This window comes from Durio zibethinus, chromosome 7 (genome assembly GCF_047325235.1).
Source record: "Durio zibethinus cultivar Kanyao isolate XHJ-2024 chromosome 7, ASM4732523v1, whole genome shotgun sequence".
Lineage (NCBI taxonomy): Eukaryota > Viridiplantae > Streptophyta > Magnoliopsida > Malvales > Malvaceae > Durio > Durio zibethinus.
The window spans coordinates 12,487,813-12,512,933 of record NC_143168.1 but is presented as its reverse complement, the minus strand read 5'-3'; the positions used below and the strand labels follow the sequence as shown (position 1 = coordinate 12,512,933).

General features: G+C 31.9%; 3 protein-coding genes across 5 annotated transcripts; 2 read left to right on the top strand and 1 right to left on the bottom strand.

Annotated features, from left to right (window-relative positions):
* Nucleotides 1-7,852: 7,852 nt before the first annotated feature.
* On the bottom strand, nt 7,853-8,625 carry LOC111277662 (serine-type endopeptidase inhibitor). Of its 2 annotated transcripts, none has more exons than XM_022864058.2 (2): nt 8,347-8,625; nt 7,853-8,222 (listed from the first exon to the last, which is right to left on the bottom strand). In XM_022864058.2, the coding sequence occupies exons 1-2, from the start codon at nt 8,393-8,395 to the stop codon at nt 8,044-8,046; spliced, it is 228 nt and encodes a 75-aa protein (XP_022719793.2). In that variant the 5' UTR covers nt 8,396-8,625; the 3' UTR covers nt 7,853-8,043. The 2 variants fall into 2 exon arrangements, with proteins under 2 accessions (XP_022719793.2, XP_022719792.2); XM_022864057.2 differs by having other exon boundaries at nt 7,853-8,225; nt 8,347-8,527.
* A 2,123-nt stretch (nt 8,626-10,748) lies between these two features.
* LOC111277691 (V-type proton ATPase subunit G1-like) lies at nt 10,749-12,086 on the top strand. Its single transcript, XM_022864097.2, has 4 exons — nt 10,749-10,836; nt 10,990-11,090; nt 11,188-11,344; nt 11,769-12,086. Exons 1-3 carry the CDS (start codon nt 10,749-10,751, stop codon nt 11,329-11,331), a joined length of 333 nt encoding a protein of 110 aa, XP_022719832.1. The 3' UTR covers nt 11,332-11,344; nt 11,769-12,086.
* A 651-nt stretch (nt 12,087-12,737) lies between these two features.
* On the top strand, nt 12,738-21,921 carry LOC111276752 (ran-binding protein M homolog). 2 transcript variants are annotated; one of them, XM_022862529.2, is made up of 10 exons: nt 12,738-13,348; nt 14,262-14,408; nt 14,537-14,629; nt 15,510-15,555; nt 15,801-15,877; nt 16,355-16,517; nt 18,821-18,889; nt 19,872-19,931; nt 20,804-20,890; nt 21,391-21,921. In XM_022862529.2, the coding sequence occupies exons 1-10, from the start codon at nt 12,948-12,950 to the stop codon at nt 21,670-21,672; spliced, it is 1,425 nt and encodes a 474-aa protein (XP_022718264.2). In that variant the 5' UTR covers nt 12,738-12,947; the 3' UTR covers nt 21,673-21,921. The 2 variants fall into 2 exon arrangements, with proteins under 2 accessions (XP_022718264.2, XP_022718265.2); XM_022862530.2 differs by lacking the exon at nt 18,821-18,889.
* The last annotated feature ends 3,200 nt before the right edge of the window (nt 21,922-25,121 follow it).

Genomic DNA, 25,121 nt, shown 5'->3' with positions numbered 1-25,121 from the left:
GAATAAGTCAAAGGTAGGTCAATTGGTGTCATAATCCAAATCATGGCATAACAACCTCATTCTAAAATGAACATTTTTCCATCAGCTTTCTTCTTAATGTTAACTATTTAGTTTGTTAATAACATTTATATTTGTATTCACTTGTAGATAAATACTACTTACTTATGCAATATATTATGACAATTGATGTTTTTCACACAATATAACCTCAAAGCAATCTCAGATTCAAACTACTTTTAGGACAACTATATATATCTTACTCTAACAATAATATCATAATCAAAGCTGTTTTAATAACAACATCATAGTTCTTCATTGATGAAAAATAACCCAAAAAATTAAACAAACCAAACATGAGAAAAAAAAAATATATATATATATATACACCTTCAATTACTAAATAAAAAAAAAACAACTTAACAAAAAAAATATACTATTTAAACAAAAAAACACAAATTAATCTACAAAAAAACCCATGCAACAAATATTTTACACAAATATTTAAGAAAAAAATCAACATGCAAACCTCACAACATAGTACACATGCAACCCTTAAAATCAAATAATCCTTAAATCCAAATAACATAGAAATGTAAACCTCACAACAGCTTGTTCTCTATTTTCGAAATTTCTTTTAAGCTTTGTTAACACCTGAATGTAATCAATAAAAAAAATATTACATTGAAAAAACTTTGTTCAATAACAAAATAACTAAAACCAAAAATCACAAAAACCAAAACTTCATTCAACAATTCAACTTCACTAAACCAAATTGAACTCTATAAAACCAAAATCCTCCCAAAAAAATGAAAAAATAACAAAACCCACATTCAATCAAAGAACAAAAACAACCAAAAAATTTGACTGAAAAACACATAAAAAAAAACCAAAAAAAAAAAGTACCAGTGTGTTTTACTCCAGCATTAGTCTATTTCAAACCACCATTAATCGCAAATAAAACAAAGACCAAAAGAAACTTCAAAAAATGCATTTACAACACACCTAGCAAATAGAAAATAAACTATAATATTATAGTGCAAAAAAAGAAGCCACCTACCAAACTTCTAAGACAAAACGTTTAAAAAAATTTTTTACACATGTCATCACCAAGATCCTCAAGTGATCCTTTTTATATAAAGTAGTATTAATATATATATATATATATATTATAGGATACATAGTTATCGAATAAAATTTCTAAATTTTATATTGATATATAACTTGAATTATTGTTTTACTTTATATATATATATTCATATATCTAAGCCTAACACTACCATAAAAATAATTTTAAAAAATCATAATAAATAATTTAAAATTTTAAAATAAAAATATAAGAAACTTAATAGGTTAATTAAAATATTACATTAACATTGATAATAATAATCTATAACTATATATAGATAGTAAGCTTTCAAATTGTACTGTTCAACTACTGTCTAACAAATTTATCAGTTTCATGTCATTTGTCATTTGTTGATTGGTAAAAAATAAGGATATAATCGCTTTTTTTTTTACTTCTAGATATTTTTAAGAAAACTAATTAAAGGCTAAATCTATAATTATATATAGATATCTATAATTATATATAGATAATAAACTCGAATTGCACTGATCATCGAATTCATCAATTTCATGCCATTTGTCATTTGTTGATTGGTACAAAAATAAGGGTAATACTATTTATAGTAGTAATGATATTAACCATTAAAAATTTGTTAGATTGAAATTTCTAAATTTTATATTGATATATAAATTGAATTATTGTTTTACTTTATATATATATATTCATATGTCTAAGCCTACCTCCACCATAAAAATAATTTAAAATATCATAATAAATAATTTAAAATTTTAAAATAAAAATACGAAGCTTAATAGATTAATTAAAGGATTACATTAATATTGATAACAATATATAACTATACATAGATTAGTAAGGTCACAGAAGTTGATAATGATGCCTTCACATCAAGACAACCTTATGTCAAGTCTTCATCTAGAACTTCAACTATTGGTTCTGTCATGAAAATTTGAGGGAGCATCATTTCATCTGAGTCATCAATATCATCTGTTTCAATTGATTCATCTGATTTGACAGTATCCATGTGAGATTCAGTCTCAAAGGTAGAGGAAAAAATATCTTCAAGAGAGAACTGAGAAAGGTTGTCTTGTGCCATCTGGTGAAGTATTTCTGGAAGGGTTTGTGTAGGCGAAATCATAAGTTGTACAGGTTTTTGGGTTGGTTGTGGTGTAGGGTTTTGAGGTGTGGAACTTGAGCTTGGTTTTCATTTTAAAGGTTGAGAAAGTGGTTGTTCTGCTACTCTTTTAGGTTTTAGATCAACTGATTGATTTTTTCAAAATCTGTGAATCTATTTTTCAGTTGTACCAAAAGGGGGTTGGTCTAGTTGGTCTGAGATAAGAGTGAAGTATTATATTGGTTGTGAGGATGTTGGGATAGATGTTGGAGGAGGTTTGTACTGAAAAGGTGTGAAAAAAAGTTTTGAAGGTGAGGTTAGAAGATTGTATGGTTGAAATGGAGGAGGAGTATAGGCTTGGTAAGGAGTATCATACATACTAGTGTGATATGATGTGAAGATGTTGTAACTAAAGGCTACTTGTTGTTGTTGTTGTTTCTGACGAAACTGATTTTGAAGGTCTGTAAGTTGAATCTTTAGGCTCTTTATTTTTTTCTCTCGTTCAGTGAAAGCATAAGTGAATCCAGTGTTGGTTTCAGCCATGTATCTGAGTTCTTAATCAAATGTGATTATCCTTGATTGAATTTTAAAAATAATATTTTGGAGATTGACAAGGCTCTGATCAAAATGTTGACTGACTTGGTCCAACTTATGTTCGATTCTGTGCAGGTATGAATTCTGCTGGAGAGAATTTTCAGTCTGTCAGTTTAAAACTGCTTCAGCACGAGAAACACTTGTTTGGTTTCCATATTCATCTCTGTCAGTGGGAGTGGGGATTTTTGGAATGTGTTTGTATTGGTCTTTATGAAATTCTTCAAAAGGAGGGAAATTTGAGCTGGGGTAAGTTGGTTGCATCATGGAGATTTGTGGTAAAGGTTGGGTGGAATTTTGAGTGGAATCTGGTTTTTGTGTAGGTTGAGTTGAATAGGTTTGAGAGGGTCGTTTGTCTTTCTTAGGATAGATGACATAGTAGTCAAACTTTCCTGAGGGTTCACTAAGGAGATCAACTTCAGGGTTTCCATTTTCATATCTTTCTTTGAGCTTTTGCTGGGAAGACTTTTTCTTCTTTTGTTTCTTTAGAATATCATCATTATCATCATCCAAGAAGCTATTATCTACATCGATCTGGCATTCTTTGCATTGATAATTTATGTCCCAATAGCAATGTCCTTCTGGAGATTTATATACATACACGGGATTTTCATCGGACTGAAAGTGTGTGACTGAAATATCAAGGAGATGAGCATGACATCTTTGCATCATAAATTGGGTTGGCAAGATTGTAGGAAGAGGAACATCCTTTCCTTTGCTGTGATCAAATTCAATTGTGACAGTGCCATCCTGATTTGTCTTGTAGGTTGGATCAAAGTGTTCAATTGGTTCATCTTATTTCCAAATCTTTTGATAACTTGTCGTCCACGTCTTCGAAAGAAGGGTGGCAAGTTCTTCATTAGAAACCTGCTTTGGAATATGAACATGTTTAGGAGTTCTGTCTGCTGTTTCCATTTTAACAAAGACTGCATCACTGGAGTGTGAAAGAGGCAAGTTAATGGCATGATCTTGAACTCTATATGCTATCTGGTAGTGAAGGGTTGCCTGGAGGCCTTTCATTTCTGTGCCTACGATCTAGACTTGAACTTTTAAAGCATCTAACAAGGTTGGATCATGAAGAGACATATTATAATTTGGAAAGACTATGAAGAAGACAGTTCCTGCATTGAGTGTCATCTCGACGATTCCAAGGATTGCATGCTTGTAATCTTTAAATTTGGTGTCCAATAAGGTCATTCTGGTACAGACAAGAATTTCATTTCTGCCATGAAAGGTTAAAGCGATTCTGATAGCACCAAAGTGAATGTGAGTGTATCCTTGTTCTGACCACTGGTGAGAAAATTCTTCTGGAATCTGAAAAGTAACAAAGTGCTCTTGAGGTCCTGCTGGAAGAATATATTGATCAAAGTTTGTGGCTTGAACATACTCTTTTGGAGCTGAATATTTGGGTTTTAAAAGAGTTTTAAAGATCTAGTAAGAGAAGGGGAAGAGTTTGAGAAAGCTGTATAAGGATTTACAAAAAGTAGAACTGTTTGTTGGGTTTTCTTTTCTTCTGAAATGTAATCTACTTTATATAAGAACTTAAGCTTAGATGAGAAAGACTTTTTAAGTACAAGAGATGGAGGAGAAGATAAACTAAAAGAAGATTTGAAGGAAGAAGGTTGAGAACTAGAGTTGCTAATAGTGGATAGATCCATGATAATAAGACTCTCTTTTGGCTTTTACTTTTCCAATTTCAATAATCAAAACTTTAGAAACGTGACTTTCTTCTCGCTATCTTGGCAAGCTACAGGCTCTGATACCATTTCTATACACAGCGATAGGTAGTATGTGATTGTCTCGTTCTTCAGTACCTTGAAGATTTCTCAAAAGATTTCTCAGAATGATGACACTCATTGTGCTACAAGACAGAAGATTCCCTGTTCCAGTCCAATATTGTATAATTACGTGTGCTAATTTCAGTTTTCTCCAGAAGACTCCAAGAAGTTGATAATGATGCCTTCACGTCAAGACAACCTTATGTCAAGTCTTCATCAATTTTATGTCTTAATCAAGTCATAATGAGTCACTGTACTTTAGTATGAGTCATAATGATGAGTCACACTACCATGTTATCTTTTTCTTCCACCGACCTTGTGACCTTTCTAAAAATTATGCTTTCTTTCAACCCCATTCAGACATGTATGTGTGTAATCCATACTCTTTGTACAAATCTATCTTTCTCTATGCTTATGAGTACAAGCTCCTGTTAAAAAGACTCTGCAAAATCAACAACCTCCCAATCCCTGTAGAACTTCTTCCTTTCAAGAAAAAACCATGATGATGGTACCCTCTAGAATACATCCAAGAATTACTCATTCACCTGGCACATTAGATTCCTGAACCACCTTATGACACTTGGCGGAGTGATTTATCACAATGACTTATTAATTTTGATCTTCACTGTCCTTCAGAATTAGCAGAACTTCCAACCAATCTTTATTGGCAGATGATGAAGATCTCTCCAGACTTCGAGCAAGATTTGAACACAGAGTTTACAATCACTTATTCCAATGTTATGATTCTAATCTTGATGATTTTGAACAAGAACTATTCAGGTGGATAGATGATTGTCTCGTTCTCCAGTACCTTGAAGATTTCCCAGAAGATTTCCCAGAATTATGACACTCATGGTGCTATAAGACAGAAGATTCCCTGTTCCAGTCCAATACTGTATAATTATGCATGATTCTCTAGAAGACTCCACAAAAGTTGATAATGATGCCTTTACATCAAGACAACCTTATATCAAGTCTTCATCAACTTTATGTCTTAGTCAAGTCATAATGAGTCACTGTACTTTAGTATGAGTCATAGTGATGAGTCACCGTACCATAAGTGATGAGTCACTATACCATAATAATAAACCTTTGTACCATAGTAATGAGTCATTATACCTTAGTTATGACTCACCGTCCTTTAGCTTTATCTTAAGCCACTTGTAAAGTTGCTTTGTCCTAGTCTTGTCTTATTAGGCTACTAGTCCTTTACTTTTTCCATGTATAAATAGAATGATACTTCTCTAGGAAGTAATCATACTAAGAATCCATAACCTATCACAAAATATCCCTTGTAAGAAACCTTCCTTTATAAAATATGTTTGGCTAAAAACATCTCTTCTCTTTTGGTGATTCCATCTTCCTTTTTCCATTGTTAAATCTTTTAGCTTCATGCTTCTCTTCAAACTATTCAAAGTTTGCAGTGATACAAGTTGAGTATGCTCTGCAGTTGTCATATTATTATGGATCCTCTGCATCAGAAAATCTTGTTAATCTGTTAAACAGATCATTGATCCATTTTCCTCAGTCAAAGAAAAGTCATACCGTCCCAAGATTATACTAATAGTAAGTTACTATAGTGAAAGACATATCTCCATAAAAGTCAGGCACCCAATTCGACGTTAAGCCAAGAAGGCGTCAGAGTCTTGAACACCGGCTAAAATATCTTGGTTATATGTCTGATCTATAGAAAGCTTATGGTTGGTATTATCTTGTCAAGTTTGATCGATCTACACGTTGTTATCATAGTACCAGATAGTATTGTCAGGACTCTACCACTCGGAGAGCCCGAAACTGAAGCCGTGTCAGTTGCCAGAGCCTTGACCGTACTACCTGCCACTGTTTAGCAAATTCATCAGTTTCATGCCCTCTGTCATTTGTTGATTGGTAAAAAATAGAGATATAATCGTCTTTTTGACTTCTAGATATTTTTGAGTCAAAGATTGTAAAAATTAGTAGTTGATGTGTAACTAATAAATAATGCTTAGTTTTGAACTCAACAAAATACTTGCTTTCAGCCATTGAAATTCTGATAATCCTTTGTTAGTGTCTGATCCAGTCATCTATATTTGTAATTTTAGACATCAGACACCACTTAAAAACGATACCAAAAAAACACATAGAAATTACATCATTTGATAAAAGCTTGATAAAATACTAAGCCAAAAAGTTATGCCTGTTTTGTGTATTCCCAATTAAAAGGGAAAGGAATCTTGTTGTATGCTTTAAAATTTTATATTAGCCAATAGAAGCTTATCTTTTATGATGCCTTATCTTTGTTATTAATGTTATATTTTGCACAACGTTCAAGTTACTTTAGGAACTTTAAAACCTATAGCTAGCAAATTTCTTTTTTGTTTTCACCAATAAAAGAATTCAAAGTCAAATTTCTTATTTAAATCACCTGTGAATTGTTATCTGGACTCATCCATTGTATACAACTGGCATCGTGTACATGTTTCTTTAATTCCAAGTTTCAGTTTGCTTCTCAGCCTTGCAAGTTGATTGTTTTCTGGCATTAGGGTTGAAAAAAAATATTAATAATCAATTCGAAAATACAATGTTGTTTGACTTAATTTTTTATTCAATTTGATTTAAATTTAAATATTTTATATTTCAATTCGGTTCAATTTTTAGATCCAAAAATGAAAAATAAAAAATATTTAAATTAAATCAAATTATATATTTTTATTAATTTTATATTTTAAATTTTATAAGAGAAAAAATAATTATTTTATATTTAAATTTATTTTTTTACATATTAAAAATAATATTAAAATGTTAATAAAATTTTAAAAAGAAATTAATTTTTAAAATCTAATAGACAAAACCTATACAATATGATTAAGATCGAATGGAATTTTCAAAATCAAAATACTATATATGAACTGAAAAATAATTCAACCGAACCATTATCCCCTTTGAATTCTTCACCTTTCAGTACCTGATGCAAAAGTTTGATGAGGATGAGCTGCAAACTGTGAAGGATTTTGATGAATATGATAATTGGGAAGAGTGGATGGGATTTGAAGGAGGGATACCTGTTACATTCAATCCCTTCTAACTCAATTTTGGCTTTCGTTTCATCCCTTCAAGTGATTGCTACTCGTTCTTTGGTCTTTGTTTTTCCTTTTCACCATGGAGGCAAGAAAATACGTTTGAAACGATACTATGCAGAAAGTTATTGTAATATTTGAGGCTATCCGAATTTAAACACCAGTTATTGGCTATCCTATTAACAGATTATGCGATTGTTAGCTATAATTGTTTGCTTGTAAATCATAATATTTTGATGGCTATAGTTTCCCATTGGCATTCATCACCTTATTGTAGTAATACAATTATTCCATTATGTATCCATCCTAAGTTGGAATAAATCTAAATTCTTGACTATATTTTCTACTTATTTTGCATGATAAACATCAGTATGCATGATCAGAATACAGAAACAGGCAACAGGATCTCTCCATTCAAATTCAATTGCAGTCAACTGAGGACCCATCCGAGAGATGAAGGGTGCAATCTTTTGGAGCTAAGCAGCAATTGCACTCAGCCTTAAGCTTCTCATCGCCTGACGCCTTGCAGGTCATGTAAACCACATCTAAGCAATAGAAAGGACAGACTTTGGCTTCCACATTTGCTGATGATGACAAAACTGCTGCTCATCATTCAAACAAAAGAACCATTAATGGAGATTTATTATGTGATCTGCTCAAAAGAAAGCAAGGTACTGGAAAAAAATTCATGCACAGAGATGACAAAAGAGGAATAAGGCATACCATACAGGAGAAAAAGAACCAATATACCAACTTTCCTTGCATCAGCCATGCTTGCCTTCCAGTTTTGGTGATTCACGGATTTGCTTCATATATATAGTAGAAGGCGATTTTTTTTTTCTTTCTTTTTTTTTTATCTTTTTTTTTTTTTATCTTTTGCTGGAGAATTCAAATCTGATCCATTGGCCAGCTATGAATCCTTGTGTTTCTGGTTGACTTTAATAATCCCAGTCAAAGTCAACCCAAAGAACTGCTAATTTTTCTAAGTACTTGAGATTTGTCTCCAACTAAATTATGCTTTACGCTTCAAAGCTTAGATTGCAAATCAATTGTGACTTTTCAAACCCAGTGCCAAGATAAGCTTTGACTTTCTGAACAACATGCCATTCTTTGCTCTGCCAAAAAAAAAAAACCCTTAAGGATTGCTCTTCACCAATTAAAAAAAAAAGAAGAAAGGATTGCTAGTAGATACTATAATTTTAAATATGATATGAAAATAATTAAAAAAAAATCTTAAAAATAAGGTTTAAAATTTTAGTAAAAATTTTGTTTAAGTTTAGTGAAAACAAAAAAATGTGTTTTATATTTGACGAATTGCGATACAATAATTTTTTTATTTTACATGTATTTGATACAAAATGGACACAATATAAACACACAAATTACTATAGGAAAAGAAAACTTATCTAGATTATCTCTAATTATCAGAATATAAGGTAATAATAAAGAACTTATTTACCAATTTAAAATCTTTCCTAACAAGATTAGAGATTTATCAAATAACTCATTAGAGTACATATAAAAGATAATGTAATATGTGACAACATTTTCATTTTAACATGGGGTGTGTCCATTGAAATATATAGAAGACATAATCATTTTTTTTTTAATTGATGTTTGTTCATTCTAATTTCTGATGTGACCAAAACTGTAAATAGTTGAGTCGACAGGAACTTAATAATAGAATGTATCAATTTGACCAACAAAACAAATCAAAACTAATCCCGCTAACTATGGAGATGAAAGAGAAGAGCAAGAGCCCCTCCAATCCAAGATTTGGAGCAAGTAGTTTAAGAATGAAGGGTTTCATTCTTTCTGCATATTATCTTTTTATTCAGGTATGAATCCTTCAGCTCACACTCATTTATGGCTCTCTTCTTTCCTTTTTTGTTTGTTTAAATCCCAATATACAAGGTTTTTGAATCCATCCTTGTGGCAGATAGAGGCCTTTTCATGAACTGTGTTCAGTCCCAAATGAAAGATGCATCATATAGATTTCCATATTGGAATATACCTGGAGTCTGAAGCTTTTTTTTTTTTTTTGGTTATATTTCATTGTTCCCATATGAATTTTCTTGCTGTGTGACCCCATAAAAGTTCAATCAAAGAAGCAGATATATAACTAGTTTGCACTCACAATCTGTCCATGTTGTTTACTTTTCTTCTTCCTACTACGCTGTTTTATGTGAGGTAATTCTTCAAAATTGCTGATTAAATGTACAAAAGTTTGCATCTTACAATATTCTGGGAATGTAATCTATTCTCTAGCGTTAATGACATTTAAGATTTAAGGCATATATATGTGTAGGATTTATCACCTTTGGCAACCATTGCCCTGCACCTTTTTCTTCTTTTGATAGCGCTGATTTTTCTCTTGATTCATAAGTTATGGCATACTTTAATGGTTGGATTCTATATATTAGTTATCACTGCAATAAGTTTTCTACATTCAATTCTCTTCTTTAAGTCTCTCGTTATCATTTCTTTTATTTATATTTCAGAGCAGCTAGTAGAATTTTACTTCTCTGTATTTTGTTTCTAAGTTGTCTACACCTTTTTCATTTAAATTTAAGATACTGAAATCAAACTGGAAATCATTGTTGTTTTCTGAAAGTTACAAGAAGTTAATTCTCATCACAACATTCAAATTAACAATCTTATGAACCCGGGATTTGCCCAATTGGTTTATGTAGTTATTTTTAAGAAATGTCATCCAACAAGTCGGAGATTGAAATTTGTACTTTTAACCCCTTACTTTATCCTCAAGCTGCAACCTCTATTGTAAAAAAAGGAATTAACAATGCTATGGATCACAACTTGTTAGTAATCCTGTGAGAAAGCCAAGGGAACATCAGAAAAAAAAAAAGTATATTATTGGAGATTTGCGTAAAGATGCTAAGTCTTTATTGTGCACAAGTTCAAATATCAGTTTCTAGTCTGCGAAAAAAATGATTTTTGTGCTTTTTCATGCTTCCAATGTCCTTTGAACTTTTGTTTCTGAAAATTTTGTTGTCAATGCATCAGAAACTTTAAGCAATATCTTCCTAAAGTATGTTCAATATCAAGTTTTGTTGCTTTTTTTTTTTTTTTTCTGTGACTTGTCTAGATATTCTACGTTGGCTACCATGGAGTCCTTTAGAGGGCATGGAGGCATTCAGATGTTGCTAACTGCAGAGCAGGAGGCCCAACAAATAGTTTCAAGTGCTAGAAGCTGTAACAAATCCATCCAAAATGCTTGACTTCCAATTTCAGATGATATTAATGGATGATTAGTTGACTACATATACTGCTTGAGATTTCAGTTCTTGTATGATTTCCAAATTTCCATTTCGATGTTGCTTTTGACTTATATCATGAATTGCTCAGTGAAGATGGCCAGGCTAAAACAAGCAAAAGAAGAAGCTGAGAAGGATGTGGACCATTATCGCTCCCACATGGAAACCGAATACCAAAATAAAATTTCCGAGGTACATAATATTGGATGCTTTGCCACAGATTATTGTTGCCATTGTCATAAATATATTATCTGCTGTCTTTTGCTCCTTTTGGCTGCAATGTTTGCAGACAAGTGGAAGCTCTGGAAACACTGTGAAGCAGCTTGAAGAGGAAACGGAAATGAAGATTAAAGCCTTGACAGAATCAACCTCAAGGGTATCGAAAGAAATAGTTGATATGCTCATGAAGCACGTTACAACTGTGAGGACTTGACACCTTCATTAAGGTACGTGAATCTAAATCAACACATGCGTAGCATTACGGTTCACACCTTAAGGTATTATCTGCTTTAGTTTATTAAATTTCACAGTTTTGTCACATAAAAAAACATCTCGTAAGTTTAAGATGAGTCTAATTCTAGCATACAACTAATGTAGGATTCACGGTTCATCTCTAGAACATAAAACAGAGCATATGTCCTCTCTTAAATGTGAATCATACTGTGAAACCTGGTGCTTGAATGACGGATTGAGTGCCTATATGAACATGCATTTATTAGGTTGCTTGTTTAGTTTGTCATATTATTCATGCATATGTACGATCTTCATGGCTTGCTACTGTTGCCCCAAGATCATCTTTTGGAAACACTGGCAGCTTTTTCATCCTAAATCTTCGCCTTCTAATCACAAACTTTATCGTTCTTATTTCAGAATGCAATACGAAGCTGAACAAGAGTGCAACAGACGAAGGCAGAACTTGGTCAAATGATACATAGATGTAATAAGCATTTGCAGTTTTTAATTCCAATAATGGTGCCAAGGAGGTCCCAAAATTTTATTTCATCTGTATCTTTCTTTGCGGATGATTAGTTTTCTGATCAGATGTTGCAATGCAACCTCTCTTTACCTCACACACAACTGCGATGTTTGATTAATTGTTCTGTAGTTGCAGATTTTGGCACTGAAAATCAACTAGCTTGTAAACAACCATGTTAGTTTCTCATATTCCACTTTGAATCCACAAGACTTGCCAAGAATATAACTTATTAATTAGCTAAATAAATCTGCCTTCTTCGTTTGTTATCATCCTCTCTCCATGAATTCCATCTCCAAGTAGCAGTTCTACTAAACTTCTGAAAGAAAAATATATATAATTTTTATATAATGTATACATTTCATCCTCACTTTATACAACAAATCAAGTCCGAAAAGTTGATGTTTGCCAAACATGAAAATTAGGTATTAACTTTTGATTATATAATAAATCAAATTCGAATTTAATCTTCTAAATTTAAATTTGTCTAACATGTCAATTAAATATTAATTCAAATGATATATATTGATTAGATTTTTAAAAATTTAATATTTAAGAAGATTTAAGAGTGTAATATTTTATGTGAATAAGCAAATAAAGATTGTAGGGTTAATAATAATTTTAAAAAATAAAAAAAAAATGTTAGCCGAACATAGGTAAAGCATCAAAGCATTAAAATTTATAATTTTAGCCCTTGAAGCAACAAGAGATTCTGCCATGCCAAAGATGATCAAATACGCTAAAGCCGACCCTACGTGTCACGATCAAGGAGGCTAAAACATTTTCTTAACCGTACACAAACAAAACCCACTTATAACAAAATTCAAAGAAGTTATTATAAAGAAATTAAAAAAAAAAAAAAAATCGGTTTCTTCGTTACTCAGTTTTCACTCTCTAGAAGCAAAGACGAAGGAAAAAAATAAAAATAAAAAATACCACTCCCGTTTCTATCTGAAAATCCTCTTCTCAAGCAACACCGGAAACTTGAAAAGTCGAGAAGAAAAAAAAGCCTCAATATCAGATGATTATTTGAAACGAAATTTTAGGGTTTCCTTTTTTTTTAGGCTTTGATAAAAATGAACTCTAGCAACAGCAACAATGGCGAAAGCAACAACGGGAAGAGCAGCAGTTTCGATAGCCTAAACCAAGATCTCGGCTTATACTTCTTGGAGCTGGCTCGGCTCGGCTCGTCTAAGGCGCCGACGGATATGGAGGAGGATGAGGAGGAGGCTCCGAAAGAGCTCAACACGATCAATAGTTCGGGAGGGTTTTTGGTGGTGGCGCCTGATAAGTTGTCGGTGAAGTATCCGACTATTAACCTCCATGGCCATGACGTCGGTGTGATTCAAGCCGATAAGCCGGTTCCAGTGAAGCGTCTGCTTTATTACTTTGAGATTTATGTGAAGAACGCCGGGGCTAAGGGACAGATTGCTATTGGATTCACCAATGAAGGCTTCAAGATGCGAAGGCAGCCTGGGTAATTTTGGGCTATTTTCTCTTCTTTCGTTTCTGTTTTTCGTGGAATACTGTTTTTTTTTTTTATCAAGACGAGTTTTAATTGGAGTGCCTGGTGTTTATTATAGTTCAAAGTTAGGGTTTTGTTTGTTTGTTCGTTTGAATTTGTCTGCATTTGGTTGATGAAAGAAAAAAAATGAAAAATGGTGGAAATGAAGAAAAAGGAAGAAGAAGAGGAAGAGCGTGAGAATTTATTTCTTTTACTTCTGATTTCTAGTTTTATTTTTTATTTTTGGTCTTATAAAGTGCAACTTAAAAAACATAAAATTTTTACTACTTTTTTTCCCCTTTTTCTTGTTGTAGTTTAACAGTATGTGTGATTTGTGTATAGTTTCTTGGGAATGGAAGAACATGCATAAAAAGAGTAAATGCAAGGTAGAGTTCTTTCCTTTTTGATTCAGACTGCTGTTTTTTGAGTCTGGAAAACGAGGGAAAAGAAAGAGAAGGAAAAGGGAATGGAGTTGGTCTTTGTAAGTGAACATATGTTAATCATATGGCACAAAAGAAAAAAAAAATTTATTTGAAGTGAAAGTGCCCTACTTTGCTGTAGGAATAAAAGGAAATGATTTAGTTCAATTGGTTTTTTGTCTGGTTTTGAGGATGGGTTCTGTAAATTGAGAGAAATGAAGAAAGAAGAGTTCAGGCCTCCTATGTGAAAGTATGTCTTTTTTGTGCTTGGGAACGTGTAGGAAGAAAACAAAGAGAGGAGAATGGGTTTTTTTAATTAACATTGCCAGCGACACAAGCTTTTTTGGGAGAGAAAGAAATATAATCAGGATGAGAGCTTTTAATTAGGCGTGGGATTTGTCAATTTTCTGAGAAATTGTAGGAAAATAAGAAAAGTAATATCAAAGTATTCTTCTTAACTGTGGCAGGTGGGAAGTAAACAGTTGTGGGTATCATGGGGATGATGGATTTCTATACCATGGACAAGGAAAGGGAGATGCTTTTGGTCCAACATATACAGCTGGAGATACAGTTGGTGGTGGCATAAACTATGCTTCACAGGAATTCTTTTTCACGTAAGATGCAGTTGTCTATCTGTGCCGTGTGTAGTACTTGTGCCTTGAGCATCTATGTTTCTTAATGTAAAGCACTATTCATTTCTTAAGATTCTCATGATTTTGCATGCTCATTGTGTTGATGCCAGCAAAAATGGGGCACTAGTAGGAACAGTTTCTGGCGAAAAGGAAATGAAGAGTCGCTTATTTCCTACAATTGCCGTTCACAGCCAAAATGAGGAGTATGTTTTTCTTCTGTTTTGTGTATTTATATGAATTCTCTCATTTTTATGTTGTAATAAGGCACCCATATTTGCATTTAGTGAACGATAGGAATAATGAAGATATCATTTTTCTCCATTTTTCCTCTCTAGTTGTGGTAAATTGGTTCTTCTAGTGCATGATACATTGAGGTTTCTCTTCAATGAATGAGTAGTGATGTGTTAGTTATGACACTTTTGTTTCTGGCTTTGTCCAAAGTAGTGTCTGGCCTAGTAAAACTACTATGAGGGGTTTTAAGCTAAAATTTGCTCTTAGTTTGGGAAAACATTTGTTTCATTTTTCACTTGAGTTTGTTCAAGCTTATTTTGTGACAGTGAGGGTGGAAAAGTCAGTTACAAACTGTATGCTTTAAGCTAAGTTGAATTAGAATTTTCAGAGCTGAACTCGAGCTTGGAATGTGCTTGAGCAAGAAAATAAATTATCTAGCTGAAATTGTGCAATTTGTTGCTAGACTCAGCTTCTTTGCAGCCCTACCCTAGGGCCAGTAGTGCATTTTGATCCATCTAATATATCAAAGATGTCCTTGATCTAGGTTAACAATGGCAATAGGTTTGTACAAAGCACCATAAAAGATGGTTGGAATATAAATTGACAGTGTGAATTGCTAAAAGCCCTGCATTCTTACAATCTCCTTTGAAGTTTTTTTCAAATGCAGACTTTGCCTTGATACCTGCTAAAGGTATAGGAAGTTGATTGCTACCAAAAATGACATCTTGAGAGGCATTCGTATTTTCAAAAACTTGGGGAATTGCACAGTTTTATTACAATGCAAGTAGTTATTGTTAAAGTGGTGATGATTTTAAGTTGTTCTAATGAGTTTTTTCATTTGAAAATGTGCAGGGTTCATGTCAACTTCGGGCAAAAGAAGTTTGCTTTTGATCTGAAGGCAAGTTATGCTTCATTATTCTGCATCATGCTTTATTTTTCTCCGATGTTTGGTAACCTTACTTTCAGTATACCTTGGTTCTCTCAGTCTGTTACGTTAAGTTATTTCTAAAAGGTTTCTTAGTTGTATCTTCCTATTCTTACTTTCAGTATACCTTGGTTCTCTCAGTCTGTTACGTTAAGTTATTTCTAAAAGGTTTCTTACTTGTATCTTCCTATTTATTATATGTGATGCTATATCATCAGGAGTACGAAGCTCAAGAGAGGTTGAAGCAGCAGATGACTATTGAAAAGATATCTCTACCACCTAATATTAGTTATGGGTAAGTTTTTCTTTTTCTGCTAAAAAGTATTTTCTGCTCTGTGGTGTTACATGTCTGTCCTACACAATTACCTATTGGATGGTTTGATGTTTGTGATTGAGAAATATCTGAAATAGAATTTGATGGTTTGATGCTTTTATAATGTAATTATTGCTGTAAAATAGAAGCTTTTGGTTTAGGTAATGATCATAATACTAATTACCTGTTGATTTTTGACAATGATTCCATCTGTTACCACCTTGTTTTACCTCATGGGTGAAGAAGGCATTGGAGAACTCTGAATATTGTTGGCCTGAACTTAAGTTTAAAATGATAGATTCTTAGTTGTAAAGCCCATCTTGAGGTTATCTGTCTCTCTCTAGGTGGATGTAAAAGTCAACCTGAGAACTTATCACTCTATCACATTAAACTTGATTAGTATTATAACATGACGTATTTGTATATTTTAATATATATCTTTTTAATCTTTTTGAACAGACTTGTTCGCTCCTACTTGCTGCATTATGGCTATGAAGATACACTTAAGTCATTTGATTTGGCTAGTAAAAGCACTATCCCTCCAATCTATATAGCTCAAGAAAATGGCTTTGATGAGCAGGATATTGTGTATGCACTAAATCGGAGAAAGATTCTACGACAGGTATGTAATTGTTTGATAATTTACATTTTTATGTTACAGTTATAAGTTACACCTTTGTCTTTTGGAGGAGCTATTCCCTTGATTCTTCTGATAATGGTATTTGGGTTCCTAGTTTTTTAATCTAAGTTTATAGTTTGGGGAATTTTATTTTCTTCTATGATTTAGTCTATTTCCTACATGTGGTTGGAAAGGAATGATGAAGTGTGGATGAGATAGGTTGTTAGAAGATCAGTAAAAATGGAGAAAGTTTGTTATACACGACTGAGCCTGAGGTGTTTGAACTCAGGGCATTAACTAGAACTCTTCCTTCACTAGGAGGCATGCTCATTGATCTCTGTCTTTGTACATGTTTGCACTACTGTACTTAGGACATAATGATCAATTTTTTATTGATAAAGAGAAATATGAACCACCCAAAGTTCACATCCTATATGGTATGCGAACTTTCGTGTTTACAATCATTGAGGCATAGTTGGTGTTAAGAATTATAAAGTGACCACCAAGCTATTAATAGTAGTCTTGGTTTAAGCTTTTTTTGACGAACTTGGAAGAATGCTTCTTCCTCTGTTCTTGGATCTCTCCAAGTGTTCTATTTCTCTTAGTGTTCAAGTTCAGTAAAAATTCTCTTTATTTAAAATGTACTTATCCTTTTTTTTTTGGATAAGTATATTCTATTGTTTCCTTTCCTATATGACATGAAAAATTTGAGCTTGCTTCCTTGCAACCTGCTTTCATTGTAATTGGGGATTTTTTTTAGACTCTGTCAATTTTGCTTGTTACATTTTCATTGCCTCCTCTCTTATGCTGATTTAGCTTGGGATTTCTTCATAATAGTATTGTTGTCACTATCTTTGTGAATTCCTTTTGATTTCCTCCTGACATAGATGCTTTACAAACTAGGCTATTTAATATTGGTATATAATAATTTTGAGCACATGTCAGATGTAAAAGCAATGAAAAGAAATTTTAGATTGAGATAAGAAAGCATGAAGCTTCTATTGATGATAGACTGCATGGTAGTTGACTTTGAGGTTTCTATTTCAGTTGCTATGGGTGGGAAGAACATGGTAAGTGGAGGACAGTTGAGCAAATCACTGTTTCTTTTTTCTAATATAGAAAACAACTCTATTGACACCTGATTGATATATCTAAGTTTCAAAATTATTTGAAATAATTTTAGAATAGAAGAGATAATTTGGTTAAATATTATGTTTCTGTTAGTAAATATATCTGTTCCAAGTATTATAATAATGTGGATAATGAATGTACAAATTATTAAAATCTTGAGCATCTGGTTTCCTGAGGCCTGCTAGCATGACTGTCAAGTTCACTTGAATTTAGTAACAAGAGTTTGTTCTCCACTCTGGAGTCTTCTGCTACTGGAGTACTCTAGAGCCATTTCGAACTCTTTTCTTCAGCATTCTTTCTGGTTTTGATTATCTTTCCATGGATCTCATCTTCCTGACTTCTTCCTTTTCTCTCTTTTCCATGCCCTTAATCTCCTCCATTAACCAAGCAGTAGTCACTTGATCTGTCTCTTTTTTTTGTTCTTCCTTTCCCTCTTTTTAACCCTTTCTAGTCTGTAACCTCAGACCCCCACCTTCGATTTTCTGTAATCTTTGCTGTCTGCTTTCTTCTTCCCTATGATAAAAATGAAAAAAAAAAAAAAAAAAAGGAAAAGTTAGAGGTTTTCCCTTGGATTTTCTAAATGGATAGTCCCATCAATTCAACATTATTACAGAGATGTGCTTATAGCTTGTGATGGGTGGCCAATGAAGGTGGCTAGAGTCAGATCTTTTGAGCATTAATTGTTAAGTTGGTGTATGGTGTAGTCTCATACCTCATTTTGTTTGGGATTACAAGGATCTCATATTGCTGTTAGTTTCTAGTCTCTGGTAATTTGGATGTAAGCTACTATTCCATAAGGATGGGCGTTCCCATTTTGTGTAAACACTACCTATCATAAGTATGTCTTTTGTGCTTATAAACTAAAATTATTTTTGTTGTTCCAAAGCCCCACGAATAAGGTAAAAAAAGTAGCTAGAGCCAACTAATAAATATTTATTTTCTGCTGTTTCAAATACCTGCTAATCAGTGATGATATGCGATATACACTTCAGTTAGCACTTCAAGTTATTTTGTCTTTTCTTCCCTGAGGACTATCTTTTTTTTATGGATAAGACTTTCTAGTTTTGAATATATGGTACTTAGCATCCATTATATTTTCCTTTTGATCCTTTTTTTTTTCAGTTGTTGATGTTCTAGTTAAATTAGTGATTATTATATTTTTCTCGCCAATGAAGCTAATCAGGAATGGCAAGATTGATGCAGCAATTAGCAAACTTCGTGATTGGTATCCCCAACTTGTTCAGGTGTGTACACAATATGTTGTGAACTTACTTTATAGATTGACTGTCAGAAGAGGATTAAAATATGCTGTCAATGATTACGCATTGCTAAGGCACGCTTGTTTTCCTTTAACATCATTCTAGAACTTCATTTTTTTCTGTTAAAGCATTTTCATTTTCTTCTCTCCCTCAATTCTTTCTTTTCAGGTTCCATTAATTTTGGCTTCAGTTTTATTATTATTATTATTATTATTATTATTATTATTATTATTATTATTATTATTATTAAATCTATGGCCATTAGGAACTCAAGGAGTGCCTGGCATGGAATTATATGATTTTGTTGAGAAGGGCTTCTTTCATTGAGATCAAATCTGTCTTGCTTTCTTGCTTTTTACTTTAATAGTTCTTTTGTTTCCTTGTCTCTGTTATGTAAGGTTATTTACTAGAATATTGGATAATGCTTATATAGCCACTGATGTGAATGAATTGGGCTTCTGTGCGGAACTAACAAGGAAACACTTCTTCTGTCCATGTTGAGATGGAATTGGAAAGGTTTAGTTGCTTTTGAGAAGTGTTTAGGATAGGGATGTTTAAACTAGGTCAGGTTAGCCAGGGATACAGCAGAACATGTTAATGTTCATGCCTTAACAACCTGGACGGAAAGAGGGAAAAGTTGCATATTGTTCTACTTTCAATGGGAATGGTTACATTAAAAACTCCTAATACTCCCCTCAAACTTGAAGGTTGCCTATTAGTCACAACATTTATGATTTTCCTTGTCTTATGATTTCTTGCTACTAATGCATTTTGCATCAGCTATCTGTGACTGTTTCTTCTAGCACATAAATTTTAAATGGTGAAAAAACTGTTGGGAATGGATTTAGTTGTGTCGAGGCAAGATTTTATTTCTGCTTGTTCATTAATCAATGAACTTGATATAGTTAGACTGTTTTGGATTAATGTATAATCTTTCTTTCTATCTCCATTTACATGCTACATGCAGGACGATAAATCAGCTACATGCTTTCTGCTGCACTGCCAAAAATTTATTGAATTGGTTCGGGTACGTATCTTTCCTGTATATATAGCTTTTTCACTGACGGAAACAGTTCACTGGATATACATTGTCGTCTATTCAAATCTTGTAACTTCTAGCCTAAATTCTAGTTTTCAATAGGTTAGGAGACATTTTGAATAAAAAGCTACAAGAAATTCCAAAACTTAAATAATTTGGTTTTACACTACTTAAAATCCCCCTCATCTGTAGGCTCAATACCAACAACTAAAACAAACGGTCTTACCATGTGGACAACAGTGCAGAGCGACAAACTACAAACACCAAATAACATAACAAATGGGCGAAGAAACAACCTTAAATTCTGACTTCATATCAACTAATTGGTAATTAGTAGGACGTCTAAAATAAAATTTGACCTTCTATCAGCACAGACTTGGCGGTTCTGTTGTTGACCTCATGTGATAGGCTTCTTATGCTTTTGTGTGAAGAATATGCCACATGATAGGTAATTGTAATTGGTGATAAAAGTAAATCCTCAGAATGACACGCTTGGGGTCCCTTGGGTTCTCAAATGTGATGCCTATCTGCCATTTTGAATTAGTTTTGGGTTAAATGCCTATAATAAAAATTTGACAGTTTATACATGCTTTGTATAAAAGCATTGCATTGCTTCCTTGATCTGGTTCTGCAAGGAAAGCTTGAAGTTGTATGCACATTGCAAAACAATGGCAGCATGGGTAGTAAATATTGTATGGCTATATACCAACCAACACTGAAAGAAAAAATACAAAATCTGTAGGTTTATGCCTTTGAACGTGAATTCCTGAACTATGTAGTTTATCTCTTATGTGTTTGTGATGGTATATCAGTATCAGATGGTTGATGCGTATTTGTTTCTGTTGAGATGCTGTTTATAGGTTGGAGCACTGGAAGAGGCTGTTAAGTATGGAAGGATTGAATTGGCAAAATTTTTTGAATTGGCAAATTTTGAATATCTAGTGCAGGTACTAAGAAAATTATTTTCTTGAACTTTATCTTTGGTTATTGAGCTTGCTTTTAGAATGTGTGAGATGACAAACATTATGTTAGGGACGTGCTTGGTGTTTGAATTTCTGTTCCCTTTCACTTCTAGCATATGTTAATGCAATTGGACATTTTTTTCGCCATAACTACAAATACAAGCCGATACAATATGGTTTTCTGTTTTAGTGCATGGTTTTAAGAAAATTAAGATGTACAATGCTAAGATGTACATCAATGTGACTTTTCCCCTTCTAAGTGTTTTTAGACAATAGTGACCAAGCAATTGGTCTGGCGTGCAAGTGAGTGCATGCGAGGAAGGGGGGAATATGGAGTAACTTGCTTTCCTTGTTTTACAGTTTTCTGGCCTGTTTTAATTCTGCCCTTCTGTTGGTCTAATGTATTTTTCAGCTGAGATTAGAGCCAGATCCTTATGTATTTCGGTTGCACTGAAAGCTAATATTTTAGTTGGTTTTCTTGTTAGGATTGTGTTGCTTTGCTGGCATACGTACGTCCACAGGAGTCCTCTGTTGGATATCTTCTTGAAGAGTCGCAACGTGATCTTGTGGCAGACACAGTTAATGCTATGATCTTGTCAACAAATCCCAATATGAAAGATATGCAAGGCTGCTTACAATCTTATCTTGAGAGACTACTCAGGCAGCTAACTGCATGCTGTTTGGAAAGAAGGTCAGCAAATGGGGATCAGGGTGAAGCATTCCATTTGCATCGGGTTCTTAACAGTGGTGGAAACCTGAAGTGCTAGCCGATATATGTAAATTGCACCTCTCATCTTTTTCTGTCCATATCACCTACACATCTTTGCCTAATTCCCTTTTCAATTTACAAGTGATTGCATTTGGTTTTAGTGTCTGCTATACAGAGTAGAGCACCCCCTTAGGGTTCCGACTTTCAAACAAAAACAATTCTACATTCTCTTGAAAGATGGGGGTGTTTCTCCATATGCTTGTCACAAAACTTATCCTTCAAATGTGTTTGAAATTTGCTGGATGCAGATTCCAATGTGAATAGTGTAGGAGAGACTGACTTGAATGTGATTAGGTCTATTGGCATCCATTGTCACAAAGTTGTATGTGGAAGATTACTACAAATTGGCATCAACTGATTGTTGGAACCTGGTTCTGGATGCAGGCATCTTATAATTCTTGTTACAGGGGTACTCATGAATGGTATGCCGTTATAGAAGTAAGCTGGGATGCTCTTATAACAAAAAATAAATAAATATATGCTTAAACAGTAAAAATTAAGGTAAAACTATGAACAAATTCTTGAGCTGACAGCCTCGTGACAATGGATGTCAATGGATTCTTGAACAAATCCTTGTCAGTACTTTCCTTTGTTTGTAGGAGGCTGCTGCAAATTTTTTGTGAAATCTTTGTGGTGGGTTGAGATTTACTGATTCTCTCTACTTTGAGATTGGTTGTGGTTCTGGGGTGGAAACTTTCATCCTCTACGCTCGTTTTACTGGTTTGAGTGGTTATGCTCTAGAGGTGTTTGACAAATTGTCCCTACGAAAATCCTGTTTAACTATGTTACAGGAAATTTATGCACATGGTACACGTTTGGATCCGTATGTCATAATTCTAAAATATAAAATGAATTTGAAAATAAATTTTTTATTTTAAAAATAAAAAAAGAATTTCAAAAGCAAAAAAAACAAACTTTTAAAAATAATTTAATTTGAAAAATAAGTTTAAATTTTATAAAATAATTATTTAAAGCTTCAAAAACTTTTAAAATTTTTTCATCATTTTCAACATTTTAAAAATTCTTGGCAAAAAAACATTTTAAAAAATCAAAATTCTGAAAAATAATCCTTTTTGTTTTAAATTTTATCATATGAAAAATTAAAAAATACAATTCTAAGAAATATTTTTAAAGAAACTTAAAAGTTTAAAGTTTAAAGTTTAAAAATAAAAATAAAAATAAAAATTTTGTAAAAATAATTTAAAGTAACAAATGTAGGTTTTTAAGAGTATAATTATTAAATATATCTATTTTCTTCGGTTCAAAAAAATAATATATAATATTCATCTATATCCGTGGTTATATATATATATATATATATATATATATATATATAGATGTATATTATAGATTATAGATAAAACTTTTTATTCTCTCCAAAGAAAAGATGGCATGTACCAACAAAAATGCTGATAAAAAAAGAACAAAACTGCTAAGAAAATGTCAAAACTGTATTTCTTTTGCCTTTGCATAATGGGCTCTTTATTGGTGAAACGGAATTGAAGAATGATATATTAAACAATTAGTAGTTGCGATGGAAAATGGAAATGCTTAGGGCTATTTATCTTATATATAAAATCCTTACACTATATTTAGATAAATATTAATAAATAAATAAATAAATAAAAAGATATATGTACTCTTTGTTTGGATAATTAAAATTAATAAAAAAAATTTTAACAACCATTGTTTGGATAAATAATGAAAAAGAAAATAAATGATTCATTATAATAATTTTTTTCAATTATAACATTTCATTGCTTGTGATTTTAGAGTACTTTTGAACTATAATATATTTGCTATCTTATTTAACCTCGCAATTGCTATTATATCAGTAGTTTTTAATCAAGTAAAACAAGAATATGTTTTACAAACATACATTGATGGATTTGTTGATCATTATCAAAATTTCAACACATTATCACTTTAACAATACATTCATATAAAAATTATTAAATATAAAAAATGTAATCATATAAAAACATTACATATGAGTGAATTATGTCCTTTTTGCACCAAACAAGAAGTAATAACATATCATCATATAGATGTTCAACATAAATTTATTTTATTAAAATAAAAAATAAATATTTAAATCTTAAGAAAAATAAAACTAATATTTACCAATTAAGTTTATATGAAAAGCGTATAGTCAAGTTAATTGTGTTTCAATGAAACATCTCTTAGAATTGTCAACATCTCAAACTATAATATATTACATATAAAAATAAAAAATTTTGAGTTATTTTGACATTTCATAAACCTAAAAAATATGTCTGTTCATATTCAATCATTCATTGAGATCAAATCACTAAAAAATTATAAAAAAATTTTTATATTGAAAGAGGAATGTGAAACTTATTTAAAAAAAGAAATGATTTTGAAAAAATTATAAGAAAATTATGATATGATTAAGTTTTTTTTTTACTAGGCTTTTGGTATTAATAAAAAATTAGATATAATAATCTTTTTACAAAAATAAAAGTTTTTTAACTTTTCTTTCCTTAGTTTTTCCCCCAAATTAGAGTATTAAAAAAGTAAAGATTATAAGGAAAGCAAGGGTTATTAAGTTTTTACTTCTTTTATTTCCTTTAAATTAAAAGTTTATCCAAACAAAAAAAATATTTTTTTATTTTTATTACTTTCTTTTATTTTCCTTTCCTTTCTTTCCCTTCCCTTCAATCCAAACATACTATTAAATTATGTTAGATGTATAACATTATTAATAGGATAAGATAATTATTTTGTATCATATTTGATTTTTACATAAAAAGAGAATGATAGGTATTGCAAGAAAAATTAAAATCTTTTTGGCATGAAATTATTCAATCCTCCCCAAGTGAAAAAAATTATTTTTGATCCATTGGATGAAACTTACATATCTAATTATTTTTTTAAAAATTACATTAATAATTTAAATTATATGAACTTGAAAAAAAGATAATTTTAATAAATAAATAAATTATCTTATCTTAATTCTTGTACATATTAAATATAAAATAAGATATTATTTAATATAATTTATTCATATATCATTTAACCATATCCTATCATAATCTTGTATAATTAACATGACCTTAATTGAGTTGTTATAGAATCACCAATTTAATTGAAGTACAAAAATCATATTATAAAATCATCAATATATACTAATAAGATCATATTTTAAAAAAAAACAAAAAAGACCACCTTTCCTTACTTTTTCTCCATTTTAAAATTATTCCATTTTTTTCTTTCTTTCATATTGATTAATAAGAACAGAGTAAGTGAACTTGTAAGACATATCGAGAGGAGGTCAAGGAGAGGAAGGAGCAAAACAAAAGAATGTCCAAAGTAAAAAGAATGTTGCATGCCTAATCATATTCTTTTTATATTTCATGAATGATGGCTTGATTGGCTTAATATCGATTGGCTGCCTTAAAATCATGTGTAGATGCTAGCGACGTG

Coding starts and splice junctions, on each gene's coding strand:
- LOC111277662 (XM_022864057.2), bottom strand. CDS start 8,395: ATGGCTGATGCAAGGAAAGTTGGTATATTGGTTCTTTTTCTCCTGTAT. Junction 8,226..8,346: donor GGTTCTTTTTCTCCTGTATG/GTATGCCTTATT, acceptor AATGATGAGCAG/CAGTTTTGTCATCATCAGCA.
- LOC111277691 (XM_022864097.2), top strand. CDS start 10,749: ATGGAGTCCTTTAGAGGGCATGGAGGCATTCAGATGTTGCTAACTGCA. Junction 10,837..10,989: donor AGTTTCAAGTGCTAGAAGCT/GTAACAAATCCA, acceptor TGAATTGCTCAG/TGAAGATGGCCAGGCTAAAA. Junction 11,091..11,187: donor ACCAAAATAAAATTTCCGAG/GTACATAATATT, acceptor CAATGTTTGCAG/ACAAGTGGAAGCTCTGGAAA.
- LOC111276752 (XM_022862529.2), top strand. CDS start 12,948: ATGAACTCTAGCAACAGCAACAATGGCGAAAGCAACAACGGGAAGAGC. Junction 13,349..14,261: donor AAGATGCGAAGGCAGCCTGG/GTAATTTTGGGC, acceptor TAACTGTGGCAG/GTGGGAAGTAAACAGTTGTG. Junction 19,932..20,803: donor AATTTATTGAATTGGTTCGG/GTACGTATCTTT, acceptor TGCTGTTTATAG/GTTGGAGCACTGGAAGAGGC.